The sequence below is a fragment of the Tyto alba genome, unplaced genomic scaffold (genome assembly GCF_018691265.1).
Source record: "Tyto alba isolate M040663 unplaced genomic scaffold, T.alba_DEE_v4.0 Super-Scaffold_19, whole genome shotgun sequence".
NCBI lineage: Eukaryota > Metazoa > Chordata > Aves > Strigiformes > Tytonidae > Tyto > Tyto alba.
This window is the reverse complement of record NW_024881281.1, coordinates 13,134,305-13,157,024: the sequence shown is the minus strand read 5'-3', so window position 1 is coordinate 13,157,024 and position 22,720 is coordinate 13,134,305. Positions and strand designations below refer to the sequence as shown.

General features: G+C 60.5%; 1 protein-coding gene across 1 annotated transcript; it reads right to left on the bottom strand.

Annotated features, from left to right (window-relative positions):
- Nucleotides 1-581: 581 nt before the first annotated feature.
- MLXIPL (MLX interacting protein like) lies at nt 582-22,317 on the bottom strand. Its single transcript, XM_033007153.2, is given in 18 exon segments — nt 582-962; nt 1,455-1,584; nt 2,769-2,892; nt 3,227-3,354; nt 3,559-3,678; nt 3,867-3,979; nt 4,656-4,839; nt 5,310-5,383; nt 6,029-6,626; nt 6,705-6,874; nt 11,274-11,351; nt 12,076-12,274; nt 12,580-12,624; nt 13,395-13,484; nt 13,689-13,771; nt 13,918-14,024; nt 22,021-22,121; nt 22,123-22,317. Coding segments are annotated over 18 exon segments (2,661 nt in total). The 3' UTR covers nt 582-840.
- Between the last annotated feature and the right edge of the window lie 403 nt (nt 22,318-22,720).

Sequence of the window (22,720 nt, the reverse complement as noted above, 5' to 3'; positions counted from 1 at the left end):
CCCTGCCGGCGGAGAGGGGAAACGGCCCCGGGACTGCCCGGCCCCGCCCCCTCCGGATAGGGACTGACCCCCCCGGCCCCCCCCCTCCACCTCATCCCGCATAGGGACTGACCCCCCCCCGACCCACCTCTCCCCCACTGCCCCCCCCTGACTCCCCCGACCTCCTTGCCCCCACCCTGGATAGGGACTTAGCCCCTACAGCCCGTCCCTGCCCTCCTCGTTCCCCCTGCCGCCCCCGACCCCCCTCTCCCCCACTGCCCCCCCCCGACTCCTCCGACCCCCTCGCCCCCAACCTGGATAGGGACTGACCCCCTCCGGCCCCCCCCCCCCCCCCCCGTTCCCCCTGACCTCCTCGACCCCCCCTCTGGATAGGGACTGACCCCCTGGCGCGCCCCGACCCCCACTGCCCCGCCCCTGACCCCTCCGCCCCCCGCCCCCGGATAGGCACTGACCCCCCCCTGCCCCCCCCTGCCCTCACCCGCCACCCCTTTTCCCCCCTTCCCCCACCTGCCTTCACCTGTCCCTCCCCCGCCTCCCCCCTGCCCAGTCGCAGCGCAGACCCGAGGCAGAATCACGCCGGTTGCTGTGGGCCACCCGACTGCTTTATCACCCGGCCGGGCCCCCCCCCCCCCACGCCGCGCAGCATCCCGTGCGCTGCTCCCCCGCTCTGGCGCGCACCCCACCGCCGCCTCGGGCCAGGGGTCCCCCCCCCCCCCGGCCGCTGGCACCGCCGGGCAGCGCTGCCCCTGCCCGGGGGGCTCCTGGCCGGCGGTGGCAGGTGCTCTTCGGGCAGCACCGCGGGCCCTCGGCAGGGCTGGGAGAGCCCCCCCCGGGGGGCGGCTAGGGGGAACCGCCGCCGCGCCCCGTCCCTGCCACCGCCCGCGATGCCTGCTCGGCGAGGCAGGCTGGGTCGCTCAGGATGGAGGTGGAAACGCTCAGCTGGCGGAGGGAGCTCAGGACGGCTGCGGGGAGATGCGAGACGTGTCAGCTGCACACACACACCCCCCACGCACCCCCCACACCCACCCCCCCGCCATGCGTTGGGGGCTGGAAGGGGCACGGGTTAAATCCTGGAGCACACGGCTCTTCTCATCCCCGCTCCATTCCCTGAAACGCAACGACAGCTCCACGCCGCAGCCCCCAGCAGAAAGGGCAAAGGGGCTTTGGGGAGGGCTGAGACCTGCACAGCCAGGACACGGGCTCTGGGTTTAGGGCAGCAGCAGCCAGCTCAGCTGGAGCGTGGGTCTGCAAAGAGTGCGGAAAAGTGCCAAGCACGCAGCCCCAGGATGTCCTGTGGCTGCTTCCTTCCCATGTGGCAGAAGTGTGGCACAGCACCAGCCCCACTGCCTCCCCAGCACACTCTCATCCTTTTCCCCTTGGCTTTTTCATCAGTCTATGCCAGCAGACCAGCCCAGCTTCTTCAGGTTGCCACAGATGGTCTCAGGGCCACCTACTTGGCCGAAGCGCTGGGAGGGAGCAGTGCTGGTCCAGCCAGGCAAGAGATGTCTGGGTGAGGGTCTCCATGCTGGCCGTGGAGACCATGCCATTGAAGGATTCAAAGAGGGGCCGGATGATGATACTGAACTGATGGGAGCAGAGGGGTTAAGGACCAACTTTGCCAAGACCATGGTCTCCCACCTTCCAGGTGCGGGCAGCACCCTGCTACCAGCAGGACAAACCTCCCTGCCTGGCTATGGGGCAGGCCTGCTGGGTGCCTTCCTCAGAACAGTACCACGCTGGGCACCGGCCTGTACAGCTGGGGTGATGGGGACCTGAGTGTCACCCGGACAGTGGGAGAGATGTGTAACCCCCTGTCACAACTGGAGCTGCCAGAAATGGCTGATCAGACACAAGGCAACTCTTCCAGAGCAGATCAAGGAGCCAGCTAACAGTATCCTCTGAAGTGATCAGGAGCAGGGCACGACAGTGGTGTGTCCAGTGTGCTCCCCTGGTGCTCCCAGCTTGCACCGACCACTGCTGGGGACTGGGGATTTTGTGCATGTAGTAATCCAGAGGAGACACCTCTACCACGAGCATGTCCTGGAGCCCATGTTGCCTTTAGTACACCCAGTGTCCTGTGGAAGGACCTCCACAGTGCTCACTAACTCTGCATCAGGAACCACTTCTGCCTTGCCCAGCCTGCCAGTACTGGATCAAACTGTGGGCAGCAATGCCTGCCCATCCCTCTGCCACTTGGGATTCTGTAGACTTCACAGTCTCTGCAGGCTTAATGGTCCCAGTGTGTCTCATCTCTACTCATGGAGAAGCAGGTCCAGCCCTTTGACCACCCACTCCCCAGCCTTCGGTCTCCATCCTTTCCACTGTGTGGAGCCCAGACTTTGTCCCAGGCATGGGCACTCCTGAGTTTCCAGGTTGTGTCACACAGCCATCAAGACCAAGCCATCACGTCCCCAGCTTTGCGTCTGGACCTTTCCTAATCCGCAGTTGATGGCTGCTGCCTCTCGGAGCCATTTCCCATATGACCAGGAGCTCTTTCCTGCGTGAGCTTAGCTCTGCCAGTGACTTTCCTTCTCCCCAAGGACTAATCATTTACTCCACTTGCTCCCTTGTAACAGAAGCTTCCTTCTAACCACGATATCTCAGCACATTCCCACCATGTACCCTTGGCTGGGAAACATCTCACTGTGGTCCCCAGACCCTCTCAAGCTGGAGTGACCCCACAGACACGGGAGCAGTGGGTGAACCAGAGGACCTGGCATTTGGTGTAGGGGTCAGAGCAAGCAGCAGGCACTGGCTCCAAAGGATACAATCCAGAACTTCCAGTTCTGCAGTGTGGAGGAGCGGACGTACTCGTCGAACATGCTGCGCATCTGGTCGAAGCGCTGGCGTGTGATGGGCACCCCTGTGGCTGGTAGCTGCTCCTGGCACAGGCTGTGGGGCACAAGCAGTGCCCTGGGTTTGGGAGGCTTGGAGCTATGGGGGCTGTCCCATGGGGGGAGACTCTGGCAGGATTTCAGCTCTCACAGGGGTGGGCAGGCAGTGTCCCCCTTCCAGGGCAGCTGTGGGGCATGGCCCCATGTTCTGCTCCCGCACAGCGCTGCCTTTTGAGCATCATCCCTCCCCAAACAGGGTTTGAGGAGGGACAGAGTCAAATTCAGCTGCTGGGAGGTGCTCAGGAGACCTGCTGTGTCCTGCTGCCTCCCCAGTGCCGCTGCTTGCCCTGCCTGGCCACCCCTCCTGCCTGCCCCGGCCATGCCCCCCTTACTTGATGGAGCCATTGAGCTCCTCGATCTGCTCCCGCAGCCTCTGCGCCTCGTCCTGCAGGGCCGCTCGCTCCTGCTGCAGCTTGCAGATGTACTCGGCTGTCTTTTGCAAGGTGGTGGCCTTGCTGACCTGCGGGCCCGTGGGGCGAGACAGCGAAGGGAGCCCCTGGGGTGGGCAGGGCAGGGGGCACCCCGCACTTTGTGCAGCGGGGCTGGCAGTGCGAGGTGCCGTGTCCCCTGCTGCCAAGCCTTGGCAGCTTCTGTATCCCCCAGGTGACACACCGTGTCCCTTCATGCCCAGGGCTGGCCTGTCCGTGCAGCCCCGGGCTCTCACCTTGATGCTGGGCTGGGCACTCAATGTGCTCACCAGGCTGTGCAGTGTGTCGAAGCCCAGCTTGATGTTGAAGCGTCTCTTCTGCTCAGCAGAGATGTGTGTGATGCGGCGGCTCTCCATCTGTGAGTAAGTGCCGTCAGGCACCTCCTGGCATCAGGGACAGCCCTGGGCCACCAGCCCCATCGGGGACAGGCTTGCCCAAGGCTCGCAGTGATGGGGGGGCGGGGAAGTTCGGGGGGCAGCGGGAAAGTGAAGTGCATATGGAGATGGTGCCCCCATAGCAAAGGCAGCACTTGCTCCTGCCGTACCTTGCTGGACTCGGTCCTGCCCCGACGGGACAGGGGGTGGTGCAGGGAGATGCCAGCACCCAGACCTACAGTGGGTCCTGGGGAAGCCTGGCTGGGCTTGGGCCAGTCGTTGCCTGGAAAAGGAAAGGTGATGTTCCGGGGAGAGGGGCAGCAGCAGCCCCTCATGATGGGCTGGCACCAGGGTCCCACGCTGGGACAGGCAGAGAGGAGCAGCCTGCAGCACTGCCCCGGGCCCAGGGAAACCACCCCGCTTATCTGTCAGGGATGCTCTGGCCCAGCCTGCAACCACACCGTACTGCTTTGTCTTATCCCAAATCCCACTCATTTTACAACCGCTCAGAAATGGGAACATCTGGGACGTGACATTTTAAATTCCCAGCATTTCTTGGAGCGGAAATCATCAGGAGAGTCGTGAGGACAGCAGCGCTGCAGCCTGCAGCACCAAACTGAAACTGGGAATGACATTAGAGCTTGGCTTCCAGCTGCCACTCTGGTTTCTGAAGGTGAAAGCAGGGTGCTTCCCACTCAAAAACCAAGCTCTGGGTTTTCAAAACCACAGTCTGAGATTTTGCTCCTTTTTGTCTTTTCCTATTTCTGCTTTTGCCCCTGTAGAAGGAAGCAGGTTAAGGGGCTGTGCCGCCCCCACAGAAAGAAATCATCCGTGCTTAGTTGGGTAAATGTAAATAGCTGGGATTGAAGCTGAAATGAAACATTCCTGCAGTATTTGGTCCCAGCTCCCTGCAAGAAACACAGTGACCTGTGGAGCTCCTTGGGGTGCCCCAGACTCACCACAAGCCGACGTGGGGGACAGTTGCTCCACCTTGGGGACTAGCAGTGGGCTTGGCTGGGTGCCTGCCAGTGGCACCGGCACTGGCGCTGCTTGGGAAGGGCTGGAGCCAGGAGACAGTCCTGGCCTCAACTGGGCCATTCTGGAGAGGAAGGTGGGAGGGACTTCGGGGACAGCACTCTGCTGCTGGGAGAAGGCAGAGGGAAGCGGGAGGTTGGGCGACCAGTACCCCACGCATGCCGGGGACCAGACCTTCGCCTTTGGTTGGTCAGTACCTGGACACTGACAGCCAAACACCTGTGAGGGGACTGGGAAGGAGGACATGCAGCCTCATCCTACCATCTGCAGGGGCAGCCCCAGCCCCATCGCCCCAGGGCGGCGTTGGCAGGAAAGGGACCCTGCAAGTGGGGTGTTTCCCACCTCTGCCCTGTTTCTTTTATGGGAGAAAACACTCAGGTGACTCCCGTCTCCCTGGCAGCCTGGCCACATGCCCCCTCCTTTGCCCTGTGCCTCTCCAGCCCCATATTGCAAAGGGTGACCCCCCAGAGCCCCATGTCCCCACCTGTCCCATCTCTAACCCTACCCCAGCAACCAGGAGAGGGCAGTTTCTGACCCGGGGGAGCAATTCCCAACCCGGGGGGTAGGCTAGTGCTCACCGGGGAGAGAGGGGACGCGGGCATGAGTCCTGCACCCATCGTGCGAGGGGCATCCAAGGGGGGCTCCTGCTTGGCTGCAAGAGGGCAGGGAGAAGACGGACACCACTGTGTGAGGGTGTTGGGGCTCGGGTCACCTTTCCTGCCCCATGGGACAGCCAGCCCCCAGCATCAGTGTTGCTGCAACCCCCTGCCTTCCTGTCTGCCCCAGAGAAGGGTGAAGCATCCCCTGGAGAGAGGTGCCTTTGCTCTCTGTGGTGGGGATGTCCTTGGGAGCCTTGGCAGGGACCCCCAGCCCCTCCCCAGCCAAGCAGAGGGGCTGGACATGACAGCTTCCGTGGGACCCGTCTTGTTGCACGCACGGGCAATGGGTCGGGCAGGACATGGGTGACCCCTCAACCCATCCAGGCCAACAGAGCCACGGAGACCAGGCTGGGGACACAGGGACTTTGCAGCAGTACCTGTAGCCAAGCCCTGGGGCCAAGTGGGGCCCCATCTCCCTCCCCAGGCTGCTGGAGCCAAGGGGGCTCCCCCAGGCATGGCTTCACCCCTGGGCTTGGCGCTGCCCCACCATGGGGACAGCCACAAACCCTGCCCAGCATCCCCAGCGTTCTGACCCCAGAGAGAAAGCAGGATCCCCCTTCTCATCTCCCCCATAGCATCCCCCCCCCACCGCCACCGGCTCGCCCCTGCGTCCCCCCAGCAGCCCCCGGCCCCGTTACCTGCGGTCAGCAGCTGGCTCAGGCAGGGGCTGGGCACAGCCAGGTGGGGTGGCGCGGGGGGTCCAGTCAGCCTCTTCGCCTTGGTGCTGCCAGGCTTTGCCTTCGGCTGCCCGCCCCCGCCCTGGGGCAGCCCCTTGAGGGGGGCAAACCTGGGGTCGCGCAGCAGGGTGGGGGGCAGGAGCTGGGGGGCAGCCGGGCCGGGGTAACCCGGGGGCACCATGTCTGCGGCGTAGCCCAGCCCTGGGGTGCGGGGGGCGAAGCAGGGTGCCGAGAGCGGGGAGGCGGGGTGGGTGAGAAGTGAGGGGCCGGGTGAGCTGACGTAGGGGAACTTGGAGCGGGGGGCCGAGGCGAGGGAGAACGGGGGGTCCAGGCTCAGCAGCGGTGCCCCAGGGGACGGGCTGGCAGGGGTGTAGTGGGATCCCGGTGGCTCCAGGCTGAGGCACTTGCTGGGGAGACCGTACTGCAGCAGGGGCTTGTGTCGGAGCTGGGGGCTGAGGGCACCGGGTGCTGCGGTGGGGGTCTCAGGGGGCAGGGGGGCCGGGGGAAGCTCGGTGCCCAGGAAGGTGCCGTGGAGGCTGAGCTGGGAGGCACCGCCGGGCTGCGAGAGACACGGGAGGGTCACGGGGGGCGGCTGGGGCACCGGCAGCTGTGGGCAGCGAGCCGGGATCTCGCTCACCTGGAGGAGGGTGCTGGGCGCAAGCGGGGCCTCGGAGCTTAGGGACAGCCCCCGAGCACCCATCAGGGACCCCTCACCGCTGAACAGGGGCTCAGCCATGGGCACAAAGCAGGATGGCTCCTGGTAGCCCAGTTGCGTCTGTGACGGTGGTGGCCGATGGCTGAAGATATCTGCAGGGCCAAGTGGAGAGAGTGATGGGCATGAAGTGACCTTCCCAGAGAGGGGGTGACAAGCCCTGGGGCCATGCGAGGTAGAGCTGTACCCTGTCACCAGCACTGCCGGGGGACTTGCTAGTCCCACCTTCACCTTGCAGGACTGGGGCAGCACTCAGCTGTGCCAGCAGATTTGGCACCCGGGTTGTGAAACGCTGGAGTACGGAGGGAAGAGGCAGCCCACGCGCCTGGGGCCAGCCTTGCCACATGCATGGGGACAGGAAAACCCGTCGGGGGTGCCACCCAAGGGTGGGGACCCCATCCCTGTCCCCAACACCCAGCAGGGCACTGCATGCTCCCGCGCCAGGGCTGCTCCCAGGCAGGTGCGTGGCTCCTCGTGAACCACAGCAGCCAAGCTGCGGGGCAGCCACAGCTGGGTCGGGGCTCAGAGGAGCCGGTCGCAGCATCCCCAGGCTGTGGGGGATGGCCCCCCGGAGTGCTGGCGAGGGCTTGCCTCCTCACCCCGGTGCAGCCGTGCGTGCAGCCTGCGGCTAACCACATCCCATCGCCTTCCCGAAGCCGAGCCCCATGACCCTGCAGCGACTCCCTCTTCCTTCCTCTCCCCTTCCCACAACTCTGCTCCTTCCACAGCCCCAGACGCCGCGACGCAGAGGGCTGGCCCGACACTTTGGGCAGCTGCCTCTCTGGTGAAATGAGCACCCCGGTCACACCAGCCCCACACACATCTCGGCTGGGTGCCAGTGCCGCTGCTGCCTGTGCCAGCACTGGCTCGGACATCACCACTGGGAGGGTTTTCCCTGGAGAGGATGACTGCGGGATGGGGATGGGGCTTCTGGATGCTCTTCTGTAGGATGGAGCAGGAGCGCTGGCTGGGTTTTCAGACAGCTGCCCGACAGCCCCTGGCACAGGCTCTCTGCCCGAGCAACCCCCCTGGGACACAGGTGCTCACATCCCCTCCGGGGAGCACCTGGCCGTGCTCCCGACCTCTTGGCCGGTACAAGCCTCCAGGCCCCGTGCTGCTGCTGGCAGAGCCCGGCCAACCCCACATCCCGGCTCTGCCTGCCAACGTGTGCAGCCATACCTCAGGCACCAGCAGGGCTGCCGGGGCTCTGCTTTCCCCCCAGGATGTGGCACAGGCCCCAGTGCCTGGGGTGCCCTGGCTGGGACCCACAAAGGCCTGAGACCCTTTGAATCTACACCGGAGGAGCGAGCGTGTCAGCAGAGTGGGATGCCATGGGGCTGAGCACAGTGACAATTCTGGCAGTGCCATGTGCTACCAACAAAGGGTGCAAGGCAGGGCAGTGCCACCGCTGAGCTGCCCTTCTCAGCCCCCGGACTGCCCCTTCCCCCCCCCGAAGGACACGGTGAACGCCCGGGAGCTTGGCAAAGCCACCCCTGCCCCTCCATGGGCCGGCGCTCAGTGCGGGTCGCGGCGCTGCCAGGCAGGGTCTCAGCCTCCCCAGGGCCCAGAACCCAGCTCCATGCTGCCCCCAGCCCTCCGCCGTGCTCACACCAGGCTGTCCCTTGCGACCCACACTCTGTGGGTATTTATAGGCATTTCTGGTGCCCAGCTCTGCAGATTCGATTCCTCTTGTGCCTCTTACTGTGCTGCAGGGATGGAAGGTGGCTGGCAACCCCTGGGAACCCTGTTCTCCCTTTCTCCTGCCCCTTCCTCATCCCCCAGCTCTTGTCCACTGTCCTCTCCAGCACCGTATCATCCTGACCTGCTCCCAGGCAGTTCAGTGTGGCCAGGGCATGTTGCTGCTCAATGGAGAAGAGCCCATGCGGTCAGCACACCACATCTTTGGCATCCCGTTCAAACCTGGGGCTGCTTTCCAGTGGGATCGGGGATACAGAGCCCGATCCCAAACCAAGGACCCTCCAGCATTGGCCTCAGGCTCTGGGAGAGCCCTGTAGCATGGCGGGGTGATGCCACCCCGTGGGACGGCCAGCCCAGTCCCCAGTGCCCCAGTGCCCAGCACAGGTCCTACCTGGAGTGCGCTGCCAGCAGGGCACAGAGCTGGGCTGCTCCCTTGACTCTGCCATCAGGGCTTCTCCATCCACCCCACACCGTGCTCCGGCACCCACTGCAGACACGAGGTGCTTCCTCATTTGGAGATTAGTTTGCTCACGCTGACTGACAGGCTCTGAGCTCTGCCACAGCCACCAGACACGGTGACAGCCCTGTGACCCTGCGGGAGCCCCGCACCGACCGTCACGGTGCCCACTCTGCACGCTTGCACCGTGGTGCTCTGCCTGAGGCTGCTGGCGGGATCTCTGCTGCCAAGCCACGAAAAGCCACCGCATGCCCTGTTGGAAAAGTGGCCTTGGGGACATGATTGGGTTGGCTGGTACCTGCAGCTCTGGCAGCCAGCATTCACCCCCTCGCCTCCTCTCCCCACTCCCCCCACAGCTCTGTGACCACACCTCGCTGACACTGCCCACTGCATGGTGTGCGCACACCTCTCTGCTCCTGCGCCGCCGCCCCGCACGCCCTCGCAGCTCGCTGCACCCCTGCGTCCCGCCAGCGCACACATCACTTGCATGCAGCACTTGGCTGTCCCGGGGCTGTAACCTCATCATCACTGGGGCGTGCTGCTCCACACAACACCCCAGGAAATGCCAGGTTCAGGACGGAACTCCCACTGGTGGGTGTCTGAGCACCCTGCAGGGTGCTGCCCTGCCCTGGGGCACACAAGCCTCTCTCCAGCCGTGCTCAGCAGCCTCCGTCTGGGCAGACAATGAGCCACACTGGGGATGCTGTCCCTGACCCCAGCTGGACTTGGGACCCTCCCCAGCATTTACCCCATGTGGAGCCACTGGGCATGAGAATGCTTTCCTGCGATGTGGTGCCTTGCAGTAAGACCCATCCCCTTCCCAGGCAGCACTCTGGAGCAAAATGCAGGCTTTTCCCCCAGGAAAATAAAAGCAACTTGGCTGTTCATGGAAATATATTGGTTCAGATGGGCACCGCTGTGCCCCTTGCCATCTCCTGCTGAGCATGAATCTGTGCCACTCGGGCAGCGTGAATGGCAGCTGGGCCCACAAAGAGAGGTGCTGGGGTTGCTGCGGCGAGATGCTGTTTGAAAGGGGCTGGTGCAGTTTTCCAGCACCGTGCAGGACCTCTCAGGGTAAGGCACGCTTGCCAAGTGTCAGTTTGACCCATCTGGAGCAGTCCCACCTCCCAGCAACTGACACCCAAAGGGGGCACAGGAAGCAAAAGGCCAGCAGTGGGCACAGACCCTCTTCCCAGCACAGCTCACTCTGGTGGGACCTCTGGAAGGAATGAGCTGTGGAGGGCTGGCAAAAGCCCTTCCACCCCATCCATCCCTGGAACACCCCACTGCCTGCCCTGGCACACCAGTGGGCCCCATCCCACTCCTTGCCAGCGTCTGGTCTTGCATCATCCCACAGCCGTATGGTGCAAGCACCCTCGTTTCCTCCTGATGAAGGAAGTGGAGACCGGTCATGGAGCTCGCAGGGTACTCAGAGATGTGCAGAGGGGTCTAGAGATACTAGTGCTGCCTGAGGCCACCAGCTGCCTGGCAAGGCTGCAGCCACCAACCCACACTGGCTCCCGCCCTGCGAAGCGTGCCCAGGCCACCAGCCCTGGCACATTCAAGGGCAGAGCTGGTCCCTGGTGCAGCGTGCACCAGTGGCGCCTTGCCCTGGCGTATGGGAACACTGCACTGCACAGCTGGGACCAGGACAGGTCTCAGCTGACTCCACGGTGCTCACGGACACTGATGGCTCAGAGCCTGCCCGGCAGTGCTGGTGTCAGCCCCATGGCAGGAGGCTGCTCTTGCCTGTTTCCCGGCGTTCCCCGCCTCAGCTCCCTTGCCCCATCTGGACACCAGTGCCAGGTTTGTCCCTGGGCCAGCCTGACAGGGACAGCGATTGGTCCCAGGGGACGTAGCACAGCCCAACATGGGGTCCCAGATCTGAACCAACCCCCCAGCTGCTCAGCCTGGGGCTGGCCGGGGAGTGGGGTGAGAAGGGAGACACAGCAGCACAGAACCTGCTCTCTAGAGGTTTCCTTCTTCTTGTGGGGGACAACTGTCCTTCCCCTCTCTGCAGCCAAAATAAGGTGGTTTGGCACGTCTGGACAGACCCTATGTTTGCAGAAATCCCCTCCTGGCCAGGTCCTTCCCGACCTGCCATGGCTCTGCCCCAGGTGCAGGCAGGAATGCCAAGCCCTTGTCCCACAGCCTGCTGCAGCACAGTGGCCCATGCATGCTGCTTTTTCCGTGCCAGTGTGTGCCTGATGCTTTCTGGCTGCCCCAGCAGCTCCTGCTGCTGTCTGGTCAACCCTCTGGCCCCCTGATTTTGGGCTGCCAGAGGTGCAGAGCATGTCGGGCTGTGTGGGATGTGGTACCGCATCGGGGCTGGCTCTTACCTGAGATGTCCATATCATCCAGGCTGGGCTGCAGGGGTGCCAAGTCTGGCTGTATCATGTCAGCATTCCCAACATACGCTGGAAGAGGGCAGAGCTGCAACATAGGGGCCCAGCCACTGCACCCCCAAGACTCCCCTTCAGGGCTTCTCCCACCACTGACCTCACAGCTGCCTGGCTGCCACCCCTCTGGCACTCCAGCGTCACCCTGTGCCCCTGCACACTGCCCTGCAGCCATGCATGGGCAGGGAGATGGGTGCCCACCCTGTGGAGACCCAGAGCCATCCCATCCCCACCACCCTAGCCACCAGCACTTCTGGGACCTCATCCAGTGCCCTGGAACCCCAGGGAAAGGCTGATCCTTGGCAGACGACCTGCCTGGTGCTGCAGGAGCTCTGGGACCTGGTCAGACAGGGCCAGAAAAGAGTGGTCACAGAAGGCAGAATCTTCCCACTGCTTACCCAGGGATGGCAGCCCTGCCCTGGGGTCTGGTACACGGTCCTTCATGGGGCCAGTGCTCCCTGGACAGCTCAGCCCATCCCACCTGGGACAGCCCTGGCTGGTATGTAGAGAGCCTCTGGAAGAGAGGATGCTCCTGCCCTGCCCAAATGTAGTGAGAGCTCCATTTGAGCAGGGTGGGTGCATCCCCTCATCCAGGAGGGATTCCAGGGGATCCTGTGTGCCCGAAGGACACAGGCAGCAGCTCTCAGGGGCTAAGCCAAGAGGCAGCAAGGTGCTACAGTGTGTGCTGCCCGCCTGGACCTCCTCCTCCACACCCTGCTAGAGCATGGTCTGGGGCACCTACCGTCCTCAGGAAGTGCCTGGTGGGTGCTGGACATTTGTGTCATGGTGAAGAGGGTGTCAGAGATGTCCGAGAGGAAGGTGTCCAAGTCAAAGTGCTGCCTACCCCCTGGCTCCTCTTCCTCATCCCCAAGCAGCATGGGAACCACGTTGCAGAAGAGCTGGTTACACCATTTCTCTGTTGGTCTCCAGATGTCCTCATCCTTCATGAGATGGAGCAAAGGAGCCAGGAGGGCACCTCTCACACATAGGGTCCATGCCTGGCTCCCCAGCTGCTCTCCCTGGCAGATCCCATGCTCTCCATGGCGTTTATCACGCCAAAGCTTCACACCTTTTATGTTGGTGTTTCCGGAGGGTGAATCTGGCATCCCAAGTGCTTGGTTATCCCATCCCATTGTGCTTGTCATGCCTTGGAGCTTTCATCTGCCCTTTTCCCAAGCTGCCCAGTGCTGGGGTCTGCACTGCATCCCCCTTTTTCCCCCTCCCTGCCTTTCCCCAGCAAACTCACCTGCTTTGGACTGGAGAGCTCTCCCTCCCGGGTGGATTTTCGGAGCTGGAAGAAGACAGCCTGCGTCATCCCCCAGCCAGGGTGGGCACAGCGTGGGGCAGAGCCAGGGGCAGGGCAGAGGAGGGCAGCACTGGAGAGGGGGGTCCCTGGGGGGCTCAGTGTCACTGCCACAAGTTCACATCTGCCATTACTCTACAGGGTCTGGGCTGAGCAGCTGCCACAGCGGTGGGACCAGTGATGTGTGGTGGTGCGATGCTGCCAGCACCCTGCCTGCCTGTGGCAGCCCCAGCCTTCACTGCTCCCAAGGGAGCACCTGGGGATGAGGCTGGACCGTGCCCCACCTCATGTGGTGAGCAGCCAAGGTCGTGGTGCCAGCACGCTCAAGAGCAGGCATCCAGAGTGACACGGAGCCACCCGGCCCGCCTGGCAGCACGTGGTGCCAGGGTAGACATGGCCAGCAAATCCCAGCCCAGCCGGAGCTGTGGGTGAGCTGTGGCCCTCCTTGACCCACCCCAATACCTGTGCTGTGGGTGTGCTGCTAAACCCAGCCCCCAGATCACGTACCGGGCACGGGCACAGCTAGCTGGGGTCAGGCTGCTAGAGCACACTGCCTCACCGCGGGCGGCTGGGGATGGGGTCCCCCCTGAGCTCCTCTCCACCACCACCATGGGGGCAGCCGGTATCCCTCCCACTCTGGCAAGAGCCTGCCGCATCCCACTTCTGGTCATCCACAGCTCCACGTCGGGCATGCTGATGTCCCGTTCTACTGCTGGCACTGGCACAGGTCGGGGAGCAGCATGGGCAGAGCTACTCACTCGCTTCTTGTAGTATATCCTCCACTTGTGGTACTCCCTCATTACCACCTCGATGCGGCGTTTCCAGTAGTTGCCCTCCAGCACAACAGCCTGGGGGGGCAAGACAGGGGGTCACAGCTGAGCCCTCCAGCCCCAGCACCCCACAGCCAGGGTTGGTTTCCTTGTGCCACATCAGAAACACTTTTCCCAGCAAATCTATAGAAGACGAGCTCTGCTCCCTGTGTGTCCCCAGCTCCCACCTGTGCCACCCAGACCTGCTCCTGGCCCAGAGACCTGCGAGAGATCATAACCTACCTCTGGTTTTCGGTGCTCATCAGCCTCCGACCCCTCCAGCGGGGTGATGAAGCCACACACAGGGTTCTTCCTCCGCTCCACAGCTGCATAGGGGAAAACACAACTGCCTTTACCCACAGCTCCATCCCTGGGCTGGGGGGGCTGCTCACACATCTGTGTATCTCTGCCTCATCCCACCCGGCTTTGCCTGGCACTCGGCAGATGGAGCAGGCTCGGGCCCCATACTCACACTGGATATACCACGCTCTCCAGATAGCGTTGTTGAGACGAATTTTATCGCGGCAAAGCAGCCTCAGCCCCTTGAAATTCTTCCACTTTGGAGACACCAGCTTCCCACTAAAACAGCAAGCAAAGGAGAGTCTGAAGGGAACCATCCCAGAGCCCCCCCAGTTCAGTGTCTCCCGAGGGGGCCGTGCTTCAAGAGATGTCTGGAGCCACCAGTGTGGTGACAAGTCTGGAGCAGGCGCAGACACATGCCTCCTCTTAAGGCTGCTTGCCTATAGAAGTACCCCAGGAGCACCCTGAGCTCCTGTTCACCCCGAGAGCAGCACAGACCTAAACTGTGAGCTTCACAGACCCACGCAAGGCTTCTTGAGCCCCTGGGATTAAAGCACATCACGTGGAAGAATTGATTCATTGAGGCTTGAACCCTGGCTCTGAGCAGGCACGCCGCTGGCCTTGGCCAGGACAGCTGCATCGCGGCCCCAGGGTCGGGAGGGGAAGTGTCCTGCCCAGGCGAGACGCCCAGGGACATGTGTTGTTGTGGCTCTTGCCTCATCGCAGCATTTGGGCAGCTATTTCTGACCCTCCTTTTAAAGCCAGGCAAGGCTTGGAAACGCTGCCTTCAGCGGGGGGCAGGCAGAGGCAGCCGGGCAGGCAGGGGCAGCCACCTGCACGGGTCTGAGAAGGCAGCGCAGCGAGCTGGAGGGTGTTAAGGACATTCAGGGACACTTGCTTTTGCCCCAGGAAGGACAGAGAGCGGCACCAGCTCTGCCCTCAGCCCAGCACTGCCCTGGGATCTTCTCCACACCCATCCCTGCAAACCTTCACGTCTCACCCCAGCCCCCAGCCCAAGCTGGGCTCCCTCCTTCCCATTTCCCAGCTCCCAGAGGCAGCCAAGTTCATTCTGCAGCCTGTCACAGTAGCGGTGATGTCCCTAACGGGGCCTGCAGTGTGAGCAGCCTCATGTCACTAATCGTCTTGTTTCCTTCCAACTGAGGGACACGACCTCCTTGCATGTACCCACTGGGGAGGTCCTGAGGGTCCTGCTGCCCTGGGAGCTCTGTGGGGGAGGCTGGGGTCCCTCTGCCTTACTTCAGGGTCTTTTTCACCTCTCCCTGCAAGCCCAGCGGCTGCCTCAGCTCTCCCACCCACCAGGGCATGGCCTCGGGGCAATGCCAGCTGCACGGAGGGGCCCTCTGAGAGTGGGCTGGAAGCTGCATGGCATCCCTCCCCGGGACGCCCACATCCCTCCCCAGCCAAGAGTTTGACCCTTAAAGATCTCAGTGCTGCTTTGAGTCCCACTTATCCTTGGCATGTGCAGGAAGGAGGAAAGGTAGAGGTTGGGCTGGGTGTAGGGCTACTGTGTCCCCCCCACTGGCAGCATCTCCTCAGGTGCACCCCAAGATGCCACAGGGCCATGACCCCCGAGAGCTGCTGAGGATGACAGCAGTGCCCAGCTAATGCTCTAAGAAGCCACAGACTTGTTCACTCCAGCTTGTGAAACCTTTGAGAACTGTTGAACAAGGGACTCTGGCCAATTCTGCATTAACCTGCCTTGAAATCTGCCTCCCATCGCACGGCGTGGCGTGGCACGGCAGGTGTGGGTCTCTCCCTCTGTAGGTGTCCCAGCTCAGCCCGGAGCTCGGCTCAGGGCTCTGTGCAGCCCAGCGGGCAGGTGGCTTGTTGCTGCTCCTCAGCATTAGAGCCAGGCAGCCCGAACAGGCAGCAGTGCAGGCACTGAGACCCCCATGCTGGCCCTGCATGGCTCTGCGGCCAGAGGGAGGGCGCTGGGGCAGAGGGGAGAGGATCTCACTGCGAGGGACAAAGGTCCTCTCTGGCTCCGGAGACCTGCCTGGGAGTGGGTGCTCCCACCCGCAGGAGTGGATGGGGATGGTCTCCCCAAGGAGACCTAGCCCAACCCACAGCCCCAGGGGCTGGGGAAGGACCTGTGTCCCTGTGGCTCCAGCCTGCAGAGAGTTAAAGACTTGGCTACGCACCGGCCACTGCTATCACCCGGCTTTTGAACTTTCCCCAGCAGCACAAGGCAAACAGTGTGGTGGTGCCAAGCGGAAGAGCCAATGGAAGGGACAGGTTTCCTGGGACCATGGCCAGGTCCTGCTGGTCAAGGCTGCCTGGCCACCCTCCTCACCAGTGCTGCCCACCCTGACAGCCAGCTTAAAGGAGCAGCCCGAGCCTGCGGACGGCAGCCCCACGGCCACGCGCGAGGCTGGTGGGACCATGGCCCCAGAGCTGCCGGGGGACCTGGACGCGGAGGGGACATGCCTTTGGGATTTGCCCCTCACCGCTTTTTTTTTTCCCCACTAACATTCCTTTCATGTTTGGGGCTTATCAGGCTGATCTTTGCTCCCTGGTTGCTCTGCTTGACAATGGCCCCACCCTTCCCTGAAATTATCTCCCCAAGGAGATGGATGCAAACCCCATGCTCAGCCACTGAGAAAGGTTTGGGGTGTCCCAGACAGGGTGGGGGTCCTGCTGCCCCACACTATCAGAGGAACAGGGACACAGATCCCACCTCCGACGTTGTGGGATGGGGTGAGGTGGGAGCAGGGCTCAAACTGGGACCAAACCCAGCGTGTGTCAGCGCTGACTGTTTTGTCCATTATTTGCTTGCTCGTTTGCTCCATGATTCATCTAGTCCCAGAAGTTTAAGGTGTTGTGGCCCCTGCTTGCATGGCAAAATGAGTATTTTGCTCTCGATCAATAGCAAGAGGAGGGAGGAATGATCTGGCAAGATGCAGGGCTGCACAAAGAGAAATCAGTGGCAGCAGGAGGAGAGCAACTAAGCTGAGGGACCTCTGGCAGGTACAAGCCTGCCTGGCCTTCCCAAGTGCAGCAGGAACAGGATCCCCCGCGGGGCTGCCAAAGCCTCCTTGCTCCCTGGGCTGCCGGGACACAGCTTGGTCCTGGGCTGCCTGAAGGAGGACAGCCTTTCCTGGAAGTCCTAAAAGCTCATGTTCCATTTCTCCCAAATTTTGCTACTAAAGTAATGTTTTCTCTTGAATTTTTATGTTTTAAAATCCAGAGTCTGGCAAAGAAAGTGAAAAATCTAACCACAATTTTCCTGAAAAGTACCCCCAACAAAAAATGACTGTGTTCAACGATGACTTCAAATCTCTACCGTCTAAATGATTTTTTTTTTTTTTTTCTTTACCATGTTGCGGGGACGAAAAGGCTGCTGTGCTGCTCTGCCCCAGCGCTGCCAGCATGGGTTCATCTGGGGTAATTGGAGGGCAGTGCTGTTACAAAGGTGTTAGTACTGGGGGCTAGACAGGGGCCCACTCTGTGTGTTTACTCCCAGATAGGAGTTACTCTGCCCTTACAGCTCTGCCTCTTGGGCAGCTGTTTTGCTCCGTGCAAAGTGAGCATGAAGTGCCCCAGCTGAGAAGGGAAGTGCTTTAAATCCTCTTGAAAATAGTTGTCTGGGAAGCTGGGTAACTGTGAGCCAAGCCGAGTACATCTCCACAACCATTAATTTTGGTGATCTCCGGAGGCTTGTGCACCAGCCCAGCTCCTCTGCATGCTGCTTGGACACGATGACCCCCAAATCCTTGGGAAATGACAGAGAAAAGGCATACTAATGACATCACAACCACACTGCAGCGTGGGTCTGCTGAGCACAAGCCTTTCCCTCGTGCCAGGCCCGCTATTGCCCATCATGCAGATAATTCATAGCAGAATCTGCCCAGCTCACCGCAGAGCCCCGAAGCGATCTGACAAGCTAGGGCTGCCATCAGCACCGAGCTCTGCTTCCCTCACCTCCCGCGTCCTTCCAGGGCATCGGCAGCACCCAGACAGTCACAGGCTTGGATGAGACCGGAGCCACCTCAAACGGGGGTGGACCCAGCTGGGGGATGGGGCCACATCGGTCTGAGCCGCTTCCAGCCAGTCTGAGCTAGTGCACAGGGCTACGGGCGGATGCTTGACGCGCTGTAGTGAGCTGAGCTGGGCTACTGGCCAGAAGGGTAAGGAAAGTGCAGGCTAATCCTGAGACAAGGCAACGAGGACAGGGCAGCTCAGCATGTGCATCACTGGGGTCTCTGCCTGGGCGCTTTCTGCACCTGTACGTGAGTGTTTAAGGCACTGTGAATTAGAGAATCAATTAGAGAGTATGGCAAAGCTATAGTAGCAATTCCATGTCTTCTAGGAAAGCCTCAGAGAGTGCTATGATCTTGCCAGGAGGATGAATTAGTAGGGAATTGGCATGCAAGGGTGTAACTGAAGCCTGACTTGTTTTCAATCACAAGAGGGACAGAGTTAATGTTCCGCATCACTTCCCAGTCTGATGTCCCTACCTGCTAAATCTTCCCTCGGTATTTCCAGGGGAGGAGGTTAATCTACATCACACTCTGGGAACAGCTACAGGAGGCTTCTTCTGAAGCACAAGATAGATATGTGCAAGATAAAACCACAAGTGGCTGCAGCTTGCAGTTTCCATCTGCACCCAGTTTTTCTCCCTTCAGGAGGACAGTTCCCCAGGTCAGTCACCCAGTGGTTCCCTGCAGTGGGTCACAGAAAGGTGTGTGAGCCCAGGAGACCCACTTTGCAAGGCGGGACACTGGGGAGTCACACTGCAGTGATGGGGAGAAAGAGCTTGCTCAGCTGGGGAGATCGTGCTAAGGCCAAAGTGTAACAGTTCCTGAAGGAGCTCAGCTCGCCATGGTCAGCTTTTTGGGAGAACATGGCAGGGCCAAGTGGAAGGGAGGTCCACTCATAGGAGAAACAACAGTCTATGGAAGGGATTGAAGAAATGCAGCACTTTGCAGGAGAAGGAGTGGAAGAGAATCGTTAAGTCTTTGGCAGGAGAGCTGCTGAAAGTGTCCTGGAAAATGGGTACAAAGGGCCTGGGAACTGCTTCATCCCAGCCCCCAGCACCAGGAGGAAGATCTCAGTGTGGGGATTTCGCTCTCCTTGAGGGATCTGAAGAAACTATTATTAGAAGCAAGCCTTGATGTGGAGAGAGTGTTCCTTTCCCAGTGAAAGGGTGATACACAGTCCAGCCCATGGGGGGATAATATGTCAGATCCTCAGGGCAATTGCTCAAGCTGAGACAGGACTACTGTAAATGTCTGTGAAGTACTGTGGAGGAATTCTGGAGAGGGGAGGAATTACAGCTACCTGAATGACTGTTCCATTACAGCCATTGAAAAATTATACTCCTTAAAGAGAGTTTAGTGTATCCCCTTTGAAATGGTGTGAGCCCAGACCATGAGGGATGGGTAGCTTGCACCAGTCACAGCTCAGCCAGCAGGTCAGGAGAAGTGATAGTTCCCCTCTACTCAGTGCTGCTAAGACCAAGTCTGGATATTGTGTCCAGACTGGTCCTCCTGATAAAAGAGGGAAGTTTACAAACTGGGGTGATCTTGGAGGAGGATGTTAAGATGGTTGGGGACTAATGTACATGACAGAAGAGGAGGGTGAGTGATGGGTTTCTTCAGCCCACAGGAGAGAAGGTGAAGAGGATCTATTTACTGCCTTCAGCTACCCAAAGGAGGCTATAGAGGAGATGGAGGCAGACACTTCTCAGACATGCAGCGAGAAGGGGCAAGAGGCAACGGACACAAGTTGGATCAAGGGAAACTCCAATTAGAGCTCTGGACAGCACTCTTCCCTGTGAGAGTGGTGCAGCCTTGGGACGGGGTGGACAGGTGGTGGGCTCACCGTCCTTGGTCTCCATCCATCACAGTGATGGCCCTGAGCAAACCGACCCGGCTTTGCCCCCTGCACAGGGGTTGGACTATGAACTCCAGAGGTCCCTCCCAGCTGATAACTTTCTGTTGTTTGTGCTTTGTTAGGGAGTTAGTCTACAACATAACTGGATGCACTCCTGAAGACTGGAGGACATTTGTCTGGCCACTCCAACTGTGGCTGTGCTGTACGGATACACTTTCTGAGAAACCTGGCTGGAAGGGCAGGTGCGAAATAGCAAATGATGCAGAGAAGTGTCAAATCAGAGAAGACTCAGAGTAGAAGTGTGCCAAGTATCTTTAAACTCCATTTTCCACCTCTGATATCTTCCTCCAACTACCGCTTACAGGTCTGTCAAAAATGTATTAGGAAAGCTGCCATTGATTTACAAAGGGAGAAAATAAATGCCTGAACAGGTGCTGGCCAGCACCATGATCACCTCTAGAGCCAGAGTCCAATCCCACCTGTGGAGGGACATATCCAGCACTGCATCTCACGTCCAGGTTCACCTGAACCTGATCTCTGATCAATGCTTGTCATCCTGGTTTTAGGGTGCTTGCAAGCTGCAGAGCATTACAGCTGAGGTGGAGGAGGAGAGCATCTAAGGATGGAAGGAACTCCAAAAGAGAAGAACCGAGCATGAAGTTTGGAGAACATTCAATGTCAGTGTTTCCTTGGTTGGGTCCCACGGCCTGAAGCTGCCCTGGCTCCACAGCAGACCAAGAACTGCTCCCATGGGTGCTGAGCAAGACCTAGTCTTGCACCAAGGCAGCCAGGAGACATCATGGGTGGCCATCAGTGGTGGAACTAATGTTTTGTAGCTGATGTGGATCCTCCACACTGAGGGCTACTGTCCAACTGCAGTTACTGTTTGCCATGGTGTTGGGCTTGGGGCTGGTGTGCTTGTCATGCTCAGTGCAGGAGGGAAGCAAAACCCTGAAAGAGTCCAAGGAGTAGAGCTATCTGGAGTGATGGAGCCCTGTCTGCACTGTAATGGCCAGCTCCGTCTGGCATACAGTTGCTGGGGTCCACTCCACCTGCCCAAGCACTTGAACCCTGCCCCTTTCCCCTCTACCTGGGGTGCACCAGGACTCAGGGGTGCACGGAGCCTGTGGCGCACCTTGTGAGTCAAGAGCCTGAGCACCCTGGGGTGGAGCAGTGTCTTCTCCTCCAGCCCCAATCTGCAAGGATCAGAATACAGCAAGTATGGGGCTGTCGGAGCAAGAGAGAGTGAGGTCACCAGTGCCTCAGTGTTCCCTGTGGCACTCAAGGGTGACTTGCCTGACCAGGGAGTATGACCCTTGGCTGGATCACCCCATGCTGAAGCTCACCATGCTCCTGCAGAGCACTGGCTTCAACAGCAATGGGCTAAATCTACACAGATGTGTGCCAATTAGTACCCTTGGAGTGCTGTCCCCATGCCTGGAGTCACCACAGTTGCTCTGGCAGTGAGCACACATTCCATTGTGTTGAGCACTCAGGGACTTCAAGGCATACCTGAGAGGTAGCAACTGAATGAGACCCTGCATGGAACAAAGCAATGGGCAACTCTTCAAGGCTGTTTTGCTGAGGTTTTGTTTTCATGTGACATCAGTAGGACATTGTCATTCCAGGTTTTCACCTTGGGAAAACTATGCAATCAGTTTCACACTGATGTCAGTAGAGCAAGTCAGCCTGATGCTATGCTGGAGAGAACTCAAAACCTTGGGAACTTGGCAAAAGACAGGAGATGCCTCCAAGAATGTGGACCAAGGCAGAAAGAAACAGAATGCAGGCTCTCCTGTTGTCACCGAGGAGCTGTGGGACCAGAAAGTCCCTGGCATCCTGAGCCTAGGTAATTTGTGTGGTTGGGGGAACAATGCAGTCACCCATCGGATTTTGCAGGAGAGAAAGGAAGCTTTCAGGAAGTCCTGGACAAAGCCCTCTGCAGCCATCCAGCCCTGAGTGCTGCTGCATGTCCTGGAATAACCTTGGGACGTGTGGGCAGAGTCAAGGACAGGAAGGCAGGACTCCTGCTCTGGCTTAGATTGTCAACTGAGTGTTGGCTGCCCACAGGGTTATTGCTGCTCTGCATAGTGTGCAGGTTCTGTCCATGCGGGTGCTACAGCTGGGTGTAGTGACTCCCAGGTCTTATGGCAAGGTGGAGGGGGGTTAAACTACACATGAAGAGAGGAAGAACTTCTCATCTGGCTCCACGGCCAACAACCCAGTATCAACATTTTCTCCCTGAAACCTCCCAGGATGGCAGTTCTTGAGCATATTGAACATCACGAACCAATGGAGGAGAGGAGGATGCCAGCTGGCAACAAATTCCTGGATGGGCAGCAGGGCTCGGACATCCTCACGTCTTCAGAGCTGGGGGGGTTTGTGAGACGCATACCAGCAAGAGGGCCCTGGGACTCACCTGTACTCCAGGCTCATGCACTCGAAGAGCCGGGTGAGGGTCGGGTCGATGCTCCGGGGGTCAGCCCGTTCGGGCTCGGTGCAGTGGTGGCGCCGGCGGGGGTAGCGAGTCGCTGTGCGGGGACGACACCATGAAGTGGCCACTGTGGATGACCTGGGAGGGGTTCTGCGCCCTGGCACCAGGTCCTGTGCCTCCCGCGGCCGCGTCCTCGGAGTCGGAGTCGGAGTCAGAGACGGGGCATGGCCCGACTGGGGGCTCCAGGAAGGGTCCCAGGAGCCCCACTTGAGCCCCTGCCATCTCCTGTCGCCGGCTGGGGTCCCCTGATCCGCCTGCCCCAGCACTGTGAGCCACGTCCTGGTTGTGCTGGAGCCCTATGGGGGCTGTGTTGGCATCGGGCTGCCCAGCACGGGACACCCACACCACACCTCTTCCCCGGCGCTGCTCACCCCACCCCAGACCGCGCCGTCTCCTCCACGCTCCGAGGTTCAGTTCAGCTTTTGGTTCGCCGAGGCAGCTTGCCGTTAGCCCTATTTATAGGGGTGGCAGCTGATCCCGCCCATGGCACGCTGTCAGCCAGGCCACAGCACCCCGCCACCCGCCACCAGCCATGGGAGCTTCGGCTCCGTGCCGCTGTCCTGCTCTTGCAATGCGCCTGGTGGCCCTGGCTTTTATTTCCCCTGCAAACCCAGGGAGGAGTGGC